Genomic DNA, 12638 nt, shown 5'->3' on the forward strand with positions numbered 1-12638 from the left:
AGGATCGCGATTTCTTTGTTCTCTCTCGTGTTGTAGTTTTTCGGTTTTTTTTTTTTTCTTTCTCTCTCTCTCCTATTCGCTTCCTCCCTTCACCAACTGCCCCATCTCGGTCACATTTCTCCGCTCCTTCTCTCGACTTTATTCCAGGGGCCGGCGCCGGCTCGGCGGCACCACCTGCCGGGCACAGCGAGCAGAGCTGGGCGCTGCCGAGCAACGCGGGCACAGCGGGCACAGCTCAGTGCCACAGCTGGGCACCACTGCTGGATCAGGGGTACTGAAGGGGCTCTGGCTACCCACAGGGAAAAGAAAAACAACAATAGCCCCCCCTCTACCCCCCAAAAAAGAAAAAACAACCAAAAAGCAAACAAAAATCCCCTGCAATCTTAGTCTAGATATATTCTATCACAAACAGGTCACTCCTTGTTCTGTCTTTCATGATACAGTTCATACAAGCAGAAAGTTAACACATGGCACGAATACTCTCAGGAAATAGTGAAACACCCCGGGAAGAAGGGATGCTGGGCAGGCCTGGGGAAGGAGCCTCGGTAGAGAGCAGGCAGTGCCAGCGTGCTGCTGCAGCCCAAGGAGCCGACACAGCTCTCGGCTGAGGTACCCAGGGGCAGAGAGGTGCCCAGCTCACTGAACAACAGCAGAGGGCTCACAGCAAAGCCATGAGAAAGAACTGCTCCATTTTGAAAGAATCAAAGTGCTGCAATCCATTCATCAAAGAAAAGCATACAGCGTGACTCTAACGCAGCCATAAAAGCTCCCCGGCAGAAATAAACTTTGAACAAGTGCTTTCCAGTTGAGCCAGCACAGGTACAGCACGGCCTGAGGGCTGGGAGCAGGAGCTGAACAGGTCAGCCTGGGGAAAAGCAGCATTTCCAACCACAAGGGCAGACACAGCAGTGATCCGGCCTGCTGAAGGCAGCAGAAGGCCCATCCAGGAATGGGTATTTCACACCTGCTCTTTTGTAGCCTCTATCCAACAGCTCAGAGTAGAGATTCTACACACAGCAGCTGTTCTGTAGGCAAGGCCCAAAGTGCACCCAGCCCAGCGTTCCCACATGTAAGACAAACAGGATGGAGGCCTGCTTGTGAGCACCGCGTATTTTGTCACTTGTGACAGATCAGAGTGGAGTGGTATCAACTGCAGTGGGCAGGGTGAATCGGTTCTACTGCCTGCAGTTATTCTCAGCTTTAAGTAAATTACATCAGTAACTGTGAGGCTGTGGATGAGTGCATGAGCACACATGCAGTTTTACAGGTTTTTAGAGCAGGTCCAGTAATGAACCTGAAGCGTGGCTTTGGCACAACAGCATTCCTGCATTTCCTCCAGCATTCCACTCAGATCCTCACTGAACACCACTGCTCAGCTCCCACAAATGCCTGCATCACCTTAAAACATCCCACTACTCTAACGAAGCCTCTCATAAGCAGACAGCGCTGCTGAGTGACGCTGCTGGATCATCCCCACCTCATTTATGCTCTTTACTTATCAGGGCACTTTAATGGGAAATGTTCCCAAGAGAGATTTTGTTAATCCCATGCAGTTCTGTGCATTAATTTCTCCATGCATTAACCATTTTAGAACTTGCACCAAAGTAGTAAGCTTTGTACGAGTAATTTTGCAATAAAAGGTGGGAGCAGTGCTGTAACTCAATATTAACAGCACAAACACGAGCGATACCAACACTTCATGCTCTGTTTTCAGCATTTCAACTCCACTCTTTTCCCTAAGGCATTTAAAAGGGAGTTTTACTGAGGCAGGTGTAATTCTTTGTCTCCCATGTCTTCTCTGCTATTGCTCACATTTGGGGCTACAGTTTGCTGCCAAAAATTTTAAGCGTAACATCAGATGAAGTCCGAGCTCTGCTTGAAACGATGGCAGCAGCTACGAGCACAGACTGCTGGAACCAGGAGAGCTGAGCTGTGTTGGGAGCTGTGGGGAAGGAATGTTTGCCCAGTGCTGTGCTGTGCTCAGATGAGTGAGGGCAGGACGTGAGTTGGAGCAGCTGCAGATGCTTTGAGCTGGCAATGGAACCAGCAGCTCCAGCTCTGCCCCAGCAATACTGAGCACCAGCAACGCTCCTGCTTGCTGTTCTCTGCCCTTCCTATGTGCAACATGGGAACCAACGACACAAGGACTTGAACTGCACTGAGGATACTAATGAAAGTAGGGCACAGTATCTTTCATATCGACCTGTTAACGGCAACTTATCTGCAACTCCTTGAAGCTAATTATTTTACACGTTTAAATTAGGGTAATTAGATCAGCAGGAATTGAACTAAAACCAAACGCTGGTAGCCTTGTGAGGATTTTCTGAAATGGGGTTCTGTATTCCATCTGCATCTCCTTCCACTGAGGGAAACGACTGCGTTCCCAGAGGGAAGCATGGAAATTTCGATCACTTCCTACGTTATCACACATCACGTCCCATCTGCATCGTTAATTGCCATAAAATGCAGGGAGGGAGAAGGAATACAGGTAACAGAACCCTGCAAGGAAGTCGCTTCCCTTTCAAACTCCGAGACACTTCAGAGCCCCTCAGATGCAGTTTCTGCTCTGCGCTGGTAGTTACTGACAGGCAGCACAGCTCACCAACAGAACAGTCTTTAATTTTCAGATGTCCATTTCAGAGTTCTTGTCCACGCTCTGGGTGAGGCAGCACAGCCTTCTCTTCAGGAATCCAAAGGCAGAGAATCCGTGTTATTTGCCAAACAAGAAAATGTAAGAGAACTTTTATTTGAAAAATGAAAAAGACTTTCAGAAAAAAAATGCTCAACTTTTCAATGCAACTTGCAATTCAACTTTCAGCCCCTTTAACAAAAGGAGCTGCACAGCTTGAGTTCTGACCAAACCTTAGCAATAAATCTGCAACAATTTAGGCAGTATTTACGTCAGTTCACGACTCTTCTGCACAGAAAAGATGCATCATAGTATCACTAAAAGCACATTAGAAAAATAAACGTATGGGAAGTTTTAAAAACAGTTAAATAAAGAGAAAAGAGAGGAAAACAGAGAAAGATGTGAAGACGACTCAGGGACTTCTAACAAAGCATTGGATCTGACACCAATACTATGGTCAGTGACAAGTAATCTAACCTGATGAAAAATGAGGGTAGTAGCAACCTCTCGGGGCATTGGGAGACTTAATTAGTTGCTATTCGTAGATTAAACACAAAGTCTGAAGGTGAAAGGCACTAAATGCTAAGTATTATTAGCTTCTGAAGTATTAACTTCTGTAATTGGGCGACTCCAACAACACAAAAAAGTGGATCAGTGTCAATTTTTGATTAAAAAAAAATTTATTCTTATGGTTCTAATGTGTCCAAAAGGCATTTTGCTTTTAAAAGTACCAGCTGCTAACACGACTGTGCGACACACAAATGCTGCTTGAAACCTTCAGTTCTGAGCTTCTGACTCCTACCCAAATTGACATTCCACATTCCTTAGCAGGAAACCTCATCTGAAGCAAGCAGCTCCACGAGCTGCACACACTGCACTGCGCTGCACTCCTTGAGGAAAACTCACAAGCATTTATTCATTAAGAAAAGGCACGTCTGCTTGTACTGCTGAACTCTCTCTTACAGCCCCTGATCTTTCTGTGGTCAGTTCTGGATTTTCCAAGTCTACATTGGTGTCTTTGGAGCTGGTCTCTCCGATCCTCCAAGGCAGAGATAAATGGCCCTTGTAGAAATTCCAAATGAACAAGAAAAAGAAAAGAAGAGCAAAACCTGCACCCAGGAGTTTTAAAACAAGATTCTCCTTTTGGCTGCCCACAAATTTCTGTTTTGGTGCGTCTTTCAGTAAATAAGTTGATACTGAGGACTGAAATCCCACAGCTTCTCCTTCGTTATTGCCATCTGTTGCAGCATTAACATTTGCCTTCTCTGTACTCTGCTGTGCATACAGGGCATAACGGGCCACAGTGATAAAGAATTCCTTTGCTCTGGATGTCTCTACTGAGAGGCAATCATAGAATCCAGTCTCAGCCGCTGTCGCATTAAGTATTGCTATTCCTCCATCATACAGGAGGTATTTAGAGTCCTTATCCTGAATTCGGCTCCCATTGAACTTCCACACTACTCTTGCCAGATTTGAAAGAGGAACACATTGAAGATGAACATTGTTTCCAAGAGTAAAGAGGTGTTTTCTCACATCATTCTCTGCAATTATGAAGATAATGTTTTAAGTAAGAACACCGAAGATTTAGCTGAATGTACAAAAGCAGATGCATGCTCAGAACACATCATTGAACCTGCCAGTCTGAAAACAGGTAATGGACACATAAGCAAAGACAAAGAAATCCCATGACTAAAAGGTCCAACATAGGGGCAGGGTGCCTCTGCTGGCCTTACTCCTGCTGAGGTGTAGCCAAAAGATTTAATGTGCTTTTGGCTCACCTCCAAATGTGGGCACACATAAACAGATCAATCTTTGTAAGCCTCAGTTCTTCTACTTGTTAATGACACAGCTTCACGGATCTGTCCGTGTAGGTCTGTGAAATGTTTATATTAGGTATTTTGAAGTTTCTCAATTGGCCCAATGAGTGCCCTAGTGTCATTTGTGGTGTACTCTCAGACAAGATTACAGACAACAGACTTTAAAAAGACATAAGGGGAGGTAAGAGAGAGATTTTGTGATACTGACAGAAGCCATGCACCTTGCAACTCATTACGAAGTCAATGAATAACAACACACACGTGAAATTCCACATTTAAAAGAATACCAATTTCACTAAAAATAAGCATTTTCAATGGCTGATAACAAATCATCTTCTTTTTAAGAGTACTTTTGAATAGCTTTTGTGATCTGTCTGCAGAACAGCATCCTAAAAGCAGTGACAGATTTAGTAGGACAGCTAATGCATCATGTGATTTCTGCTATGTGCACGTGGGAGGGAAACGAACACACACACACACACACACACACACACACACACACACCCGCTTCCTGAGTTTCAGCCTGACTGAAAGGGTTAAGATCATTAGGTGGTACTAATTGTGGGGTTTTTTCCCTATCTTTATTATTCACAAAGAGTAACAGTGGGTATGATTGTAATTCTGTGGTTTTCTACAGTGTAAGGATCCCAGTGACCACATGCTGAACAAACATTTCGGTTGCATGATGTTAGAAGATTCATTTTTCAAATAAAAGCTCACATACCTGCACTAAGGCAGCCGGAAGCATCCCCATATTTCACATTTTGAATTAAATTCCTGGGAAAACAAAAACATCAACAAAACTGTAACAACCAGAGAGATGTTCCACCATTTCTAGGAACCACCCCAGTTTTGTGTTGCAGGCAGTAGGAGCGCACTTATAAAGCAATCTGGCAGACCTGAATGACTTGCCTGGATGCCCACCTGTGCGACCTGGTGTAGGGAACCTGCTTTGGCAGGGGGGTTGGACTCAATGATCTCTGGAGGTCCCTTCCAACCCCCACAGTTCTGTGATTCTGTGACTTACTGTGTATCAGCAGGCTGATGTGGCAGCAGAACACACGCACGGGCAGCCTGAGACCAGGCGCAGTACGGGTCCCTGGCCAGGACGCAATCCAAGCAGTGCTTGTAGCGCTGGCAGCCCGAAACTGGAAGCTGCAGCACTGCAGACAGGGACCCCACATAGAGCATCCCCTAGAAACACAGGAGGGAGGTTTTGTTTCATAATGGTGAATGAGATTTTAGATTGCTATTTTTTAACGTGGATTATATTATTTCCTAGTACTTATTAAAAAAAAAAACACAGTAAACTAAAATCCTTGAAGGAATGGATGCTGATATAAATGAGAAAAAACAGCTGTGTAACATGTAAAACAACAGAGTTCCTTCCCTATTTCTTTTAATGACCATAAGGCTTGCAATAAATATTCTTACACTAACATGCTCTTTTTCTATAGATAAAAACATGTATTGTGCTTCTGTTATTAGCTAATATGTGACGGAAACAGAATTATGAGGTATTTACAGGCTACCTAAGGTCAGAAGAACACTAGAGAAGAGCCAGGCCTGAGGCAAGTCATTACAGCAGTCACTTCCCATAGCAGGGACAGCAGCTCTACCTTTTTAGCAGACAGCTGCAGGAACTGCACAGGCTCAGGGGACAGAAACAGCTGCAGCTCTTCCACAATGAACATTTCTCCATCGCAATTGAGAGCTTTATGCAAATATCCATCATCTACATAAAAATAAATGCATTTTTATCTATGGACTTGTTTAAACACTGCATAACATTTTAGCCTGATAATTCACATTCAAATTAGGTGAGATGGAGCAGACATTCCTGGGCATAAGGAATTTATGAAATTCTTCAAAGCAATGTTTATTTTTTCTTTTAATAATGATTTTTTTTTCCCCCCAGAGAAAAAAGACCTCAAACAATCCCTGAATTTGCAAATATCGTTCTGTGAAGTCTCCTTTGATATGGAAAGTTTCTAAAGAGAACCTTTTAATGTCCAACAAGCCAAAACCATTTAATCTAACTGGTATGAAAATATTCAACCAGCAAGACAGCTCCTGAATGCAAAACTTCAAACAAAGCTAATGAATTCTGTTATTTTTTTTGAAGCGCAAAAAAAATCTGTCACAAAATACAGAAAGATGAATAATATCTTCTAAAATTAAAACCCTCACCTGTTCCTAGAAACATAACATCGTAGGTCTGCTTATCCAGGCCAGTAACTCTGTCTACCACAATCCTGGTGTAGTTTGAGCTCCTCTTCAGCAGTGCTGGCCTACCACCAACTGGATTTACAGAGCCATCCATCAGAGGGTGATCTCTAGCAAACTGCAGGACTTTGTCAGGCAGGTCAGAAGATGTATTATACCCCAGATTCCGGGCAAAATTATCAATACACTGGAAACAAAACATGTTACAACTGATTACAATTGCTTTTACATCTCAGCAAGGTATGTGAAAAACACTGAATTTTCTTCTAAATTCTGGTATTTCCATTTAGCTCCAAACATGAACAGTCATGATTTCCACAAACAAACCAGTTAATAACCCCACAACTCCTGCAGAACAGAACTGCAGAGCAGCTGTCCTGAGAGAGGCCTGTGACAGAGCGAGCTGCTCTCTGCTGATTAGAAACACAGCATTTATATTGGTAAAACAGGCACTAATGCTTTGCTACTAAAAAAAAAAAGATAAGCGCAACTATTGTTTAATTAGAACAAGGAAAATTGTATTTACAGCACCAGGACGTGGAACTGGCACCTCTCCTCTAAACGCCATCCATCTAACGTGGGAATGCTCCACAGCTATGGGGCCCCTGTAGCTTCCTTTGGAGAAGGCTTCCTGAATGCCTGCCATGCTGTATGCACACACAGCTGATATGTCCAACCTGCCCCTGAGAAGAAAGAAACAGAACTCCTGCAAAATAAAAGCAGGTTTTATATGGGAAGGAACACTACAAAATAACCAGATTGAAAGAACAAACGTATATAGAAAGAAACAGTGTAAAGTAACCCAGTCTCCACAATGCACACATGTGAAAGTAAAAAAATACCTATTTCTATGTTGCAGTTTTCACGATTCCCTGAAGGAATAAAACAAAAACATTCACAAAATATTGTATTAAATAGGTTTCTGTTAAAAATCATATAACCACCCTCCAATAAATTGGAATAGGTAACAGAATGAGGACCTTTTAGACAAATTCTGTGTCTCTTTACCACACCCAAAGGAATAAATGCTGTGACAGAACAGAACCTGCCAGCAGGAATAAGCTAACAGGTGAACAGGTGGCAGCAGGTGAAGCCATGCAGTGCTGATGAACTGCATTCTGAGCATCCTGATGCTTTGACAAACCATGCAAGTTACTCGTGGCTACTTTGGTATTTTTTGACAGGCAAAGTTGGAGACATTTTGTCTTACTCAGAGCAGTAAGAAAAAGTCAGCAAATCGTAGAACATGAAAGCAGTCTGGAGTTCTGGCTTTGTTTTCACAGAACATCACACATACAAGCAGGCCGTGACAAATGCTGCTTTTGGAACAGAAGAATAATTCTGCACCCTGAAATGTCAGGTATTTCCTGTACTGCAGCGTACACCAGAACCCAGGGCTTTGTGTAATTAATTATGCAATTTTGAGCATAATTACTCCACTATCTGAGTGGAGAAAACATAACTCTCGAGATCTGACTTAGTAACAGCTTTGGATTAGTGCTCAGTTGATGGTCTTGGAACCAATCCCATCTTGTTTCAGAAGGTGACAGTGTTTGCTCAGTCTGATCGTGCTGTAAGAAAAACAAACACGGGCCAATTAAACAGCAGAGTAAGCAGCTGAGAGCTCCTTGTTCTGAGTGAACACCACAAGGCCCAAGCTGTTAAAACTGAGGCAGAGCCCTTATTCAGCTCATCACACACTCAGCAGCACACGAAGCCCTCTATCTTACCACTGCTGGGAAAAAATTCCGTAGAAGATGCTGTCCTGCCACTTCTCTCTCCTAAGGAAAAAGATGTCCTGAATGATATTGAAATGGAAGTCGAGTTCTGGAATGGAGCAGGAAAGTCGGGCTTTTAAAAACGAAGTCCATCTTCTCTGCAGTAAGCGCTTCCCACCAAGGTCACCCTAAATTAAAGAACACCATCAACACTGCAACACATAAAACGTAGATTATCATCTGATAATATTGCTGTAGTAAAAAAAATATTGCTGTCCTTTCAATACAAATCTCAGTTCTAAGACCTAGAAAAAAGGTTTAAACGTCAAATGCAAGCTGAGCAGCTGGTTCTGTTCTAGCATGAAAGACAAGAGGGAGAAAATTCAGGAGTAAAACATACCGAATTTTGTTTGGCTAAATCAACATTAAATGTTCAACTACAAAACTTCATCTGAAATACTGTAAACAAAATCTTTATATTTCAAACACTAACTTTGCAGATTCGGGCAATTCTGGACACCAGAATCTTGTCATAGAATTCAAACTCAACAGCTGTTTCAGTGAAGAACACATAAATTTTATCATCATCTCCATCTGGACTAAACTCACTTTCAGGTACTATTTCCATGCCAACAAAGCTTGGTTCTGAAACGCATAAATACAAAAAGCAATTTAAGTTAGCACTAAGAAATCTCACAAACAGCAGATATTGATTTAACAGTAAGTCTAATTAAAGTTAAGAGTTGAAAAGTATTTATGAATATGAAAAATTAAAAGAAGGAATTGCGTTTTAAATGGAGAGAGGCAGAGGCTTGCCTCATCACTGCAGATCTCAGGCACAACGTTTTGAATTCCCATTTCAGGCCGCTGCCAACCCAACATAACACACTGCTACATTCTAGAGATGGTTCATACACCAACAGATGCTCTCTTGAGCCTGAAGTATGCATAAAGCTTCTTACCATTTAGCCAAGACGTTTTAAATTCTGTTCTTACAGGATTTTGCATGCTGCGAAGTATTATAGGTTCTGTTCCCAAGAAATTATTTGAAGTAGCTGAGTAAAATGCCCCATCTGTAAAGGTTTGGAGAAAACTAAAAGCATCAAGTACTTTATTTTAAAATACAAAGGCAAATCTTAAGGAATAAATGGGTTGATATTCAAAAGCAGAATGAAGATAACAAAAAGTCTTCAAGGCTGTACATCAGTGAAAACGCACCTACAAAAACAGCTGCATATTTCAGAGTTGGCTCAAAAGGACATTTCCCTCTGCTCTCTTCAGCTCTTCCTTGCAAATGCATCTTTGTCCTCTGGATAACCTAAGGCAAGCAATCACTTTGATAGGATGAAGAAAACATCCTTTCAGTGTATTAACATTGGCAAATTGGCAATGAATTAACAACTGGCAAATGCACTTAAAGGAAAACGATCACAGAAGTAACTACAGAAATGTGAATCTCATGCAAAAAGAAAGAGCATCTGGGCAAACGTTTTCTTGGTGTTTCACGTGTTTCTGAGAGAACCAGGAGAGTTTCGAATTTTCAACTGAAACATTCTTAGAAAGGCGTTTAAGAATCTGCCACGACTTGAGCTCCTTCAAGTAAAACCCACATTCAAATCCAATTACCATGTGGTCACACAGCGGGTGATAGGCGTTTGTCCCACAGACATACAGGTGGGAATCATTGATCTTACGCAGGACGAGGATGTAGTTTTGGCACCTTATCTAAAACAGTGAAACAAAACAAAAGAGCACACTCAAATCCTGTGATAGATTGCATGCAAAAACTTTCTTGTCTTAGCAGCACACAAACAAACCCAACAGGTTTAAATGAACTTGATTTTAGGTCTTTACTAAAAAGAAACATCAAACCGCAGCCATTTTGATTTTAGCTAACAAGCTGGGGGAGGAAACTAAGGTTTCACCCACCTTGTCCTTGCCTCTACGAATACATTCCAGTTGTCTTTCCTGCGTAGCGAACCAGTGTTCCTACAGAATGGACTTCTTAGTTGGTATGCTGCAAAACTCAGCTCAAAATTACGCGTAAAAAGAAAATCAAAGGAAACTTAACACTGAATATACTGAGGTAAATAAGCACTTTTCTAGATGCCTGTGTAAAGTGCAAGGTGCTGTAAAAAACAACCTGGATAGAGGTATAAAAGAGGCTTCAAAAATAAGAGTTAGCAATAAAGCTTCAGGATTTGAAATGTAAAATTATATATGTTAAAATCAGCATATTACATCCAAATAAATAAATCCACAGTCAAAGTTTTGCTTTGATTTGAAAAAAGGTTGAAAATGAAGGCAGGTCCTTCACTTACCCTGGCAGTTTCTCTGGAAATGTTATTCAAATCAAGGGCAGATATTACATCCCTGCCTCCAACAAACAGCCTATCAGTTTCTTCATCCACAAGGAGAGCAGAGACATTGGACAAGCCTTCCTTCACAAACATTTCTGCATTTAGAGCTATGAAACACAGACGTTATTTTAAAGCAAATTATCACTGGAAACTCAGTGTTATGTAGTAAGAATTCCAGGTTGAAAATAAATAATAACCAAGCAATGTGAAAGCTTATATGTACTTCCAGAAGAGTTTCTAAATAATCCAAAGTATTCAGATAAGCATATGTATATTCTTTCCACAATTTAACACAGGAAGAATAAACAACACTATCATTATTACACTACATTTGGGTATTCGTGAGTTATTTACATGAATGCAAGTAAAACACTGAGGTGAGACAGTCAATAGCATCCCTTCCTGCCCCTAGTAAGAAATGAACCCCCAGTACTGTTTTATGTTTCTTTTTGCTCATCAAATGACTCCTTTTCACTTACTTTGGTATTTTACTGTTTTTCTGGGAATGCAGTTCCCAACAGATGCTTTTACCTCTTGCATTAATTGCAAAACAAGACAAAGGACAACAGCAGTGCCATCCATTTCCTGAGACTCAACTAGAAAAACGTTTTTCCCAGCTTTTACTCCTTGTTATAATCACAATTTCTTCATGGTTCCTGAAGACGTCCTGCTGACGACCTCCAAAGCAGGTATTTCCTGATAATCCTGGCAGTAAACCTTTACAGTGCTCCAGCAAATCCCAAGCAAAACCAGAGCTAGGCAGCAGTCACCTGCAATTACAGAAAGCACAATGCCAGCTTCCACACCTCTTTTTGTAAAGCATCTGTGCTTTTTCCAATTTCAACTGTGTGCAAATGGCAACACCTGAGGAAACCACTGATGTAAGCCAAATGAAGTAACTTTAGGAATTAAATCACTTTGGAAACTTCAGAATGCTATTAAATAAATGTCTGCCCACTATATTGTAACCCAGGCTGTGACTGCCATGGACAGACACTGCCCACACCTTGGCTGAGGCATTTTCCAGGCCAGCAGCACAGACCATGGCATTTGAGAACCAATTTCTTCTGGCCAGCATTGATCGCAGCCCCTAGGTTGGATGGCTGCTCCAAGCACCACGCATTCACAGCCACCCCATCTCGCCTGTATTGCAGTGGACAAACCTCATTTCCAACCCTGGTTCCCACAGCAAATTCAGCTTTAACCCCTTCCCTCGGGGACCACATCCCGAGGGTGTGGCAGGGCAGTCATGCCCCGTTAGCCTCCTCCAGCTACCCCTCAACCACACATCATCCCACCACGCTCTACAGCCCCCTAAGGACGCACCCAGCAGCCCGCACCGCAGCGCCTGAGGCCGGCTCCCCTCAGCCCACGGACCCCAAGATGGCGGCCCCTCCCTCAGCCCCGCGCCCGTTGGCGCCCCGCGCTGCGCTCACGTGACGCTCCCCGCCTGCGGGCGGGAAGGCGGTGCTGCGTGAGGTGCGCTGTGTGGAAACCCGAAGAAATCCGAAGAAAATCATCATCGTCGGTCCCTAATTAAGCTCTTTCCTTTCCTGACACTGGTTTCTCGAGCAGTGTTGGGACCAAGATACTGATAGTCAGCAGGAGCGGTTGCTTTTCATTTCTGCGTCAAATGACACACAGAACAATTCATTTTTCTTTATCGTTTCTATGATACAGTTTTATGCACTGCTTATGTGCAGGAGTAAGCTATGAGTTTGGAAAAGACATACAAATCAAATACGCGTGAAGCTGATTTGTGTCTTCTCAGTGACTGACAAATAAGCAGCGAAATAAAGCCTGGGCTGCTCTGTGTGGGGAGCACTGCAGCTGAGCAGCGTGCAGAACCCCGCCAGTACTTAACGCACAGCGACTGACAGGGATCAAA

At 42.7% G+C, this 12638-nt stretch overlaps 1 protein-coding gene across 5 annotated transcripts; it reads right to left on the reverse strand.

The window, feature by feature from the left end:
• Positions 1-10: 10 nt before the first annotated feature.
• LOC125684808 (semaphorin-4D-like) lies at positions 11-12149 on the reverse strand. 5 transcript variants are annotated; one of them, XM_048927257.1, is made up of 15 exons: positions 12077-12149; positions 11230-11520; positions 10712-10857; positions 10320-10379; positions 10017-10115; positions 9609-9708; positions 9353-9463; positions 8884-9035; positions 8403-8578; positions 7199-7355; positions 6637-6859; positions 6066-6181; positions 5474-5640; positions 5171-5223; positions 11-4170 (listed from the first exon to the last, which is right to left on the reverse strand). In XM_048927257.1, the coding sequence occupies exons 2-15, from the start codon at positions 11330-11332 to the stop codon at positions 3542-3544; spliced, it is 2292 nt and encodes a 763-aa protein (XP_048783214.1). In that variant the 5' UTR covers positions 11333-11520; positions 12077-12149; the 3' UTR covers positions 11-3541. The 5 variants fall into 5 exon arrangements, with proteins under 5 accessions (XP_048783214.1, XP_048783213.1, XP_048783216.1 ...); XM_048927256.1 differs by having other exon boundaries at positions 12128-12148; XM_048927259.1 differs by lacking the exon at positions 12077-12149 and adding an exon at positions 11914-12059.
• Positions 12150-12638: the final 489 nt, after the last annotated feature.

Source organism: Lagopus muta, chromosome 26 (assembly GCF_023343835.1).
Source record: "Lagopus muta isolate bLagMut1 chromosome 26, bLagMut1 primary, whole genome shotgun sequence".
NCBI lineage: Eukaryota > Metazoa > Chordata > Aves > Galliformes > Phasianidae > Lagopus > Lagopus muta.

Excerpts from the sequence above, each read along its gene's own strand:
- LOC125684808 (XM_048927257.1), bottom strand. The coding sequence starts at position 11,332 with ATGGATGGCACTGCTGTTGTCCTTTGTCTTGTTTTGCAATTAATGCAA. Across the intron at positions 9,036-9,352 it reads TAAAACGTCTTGGCTAAATG|AACCAAGCTTTGTTGGCATG; the intron begins GTAAGAAGCTTT and ends TATGCGTTTCAG. Across the intron at positions 5,224-5,473 it reads CATCAGCCTGCTGATACACA|GAATTTAATTCAAAATGTGA; the intron begins GTAAGTCACAGA and ends TTGTTTTCCCAG.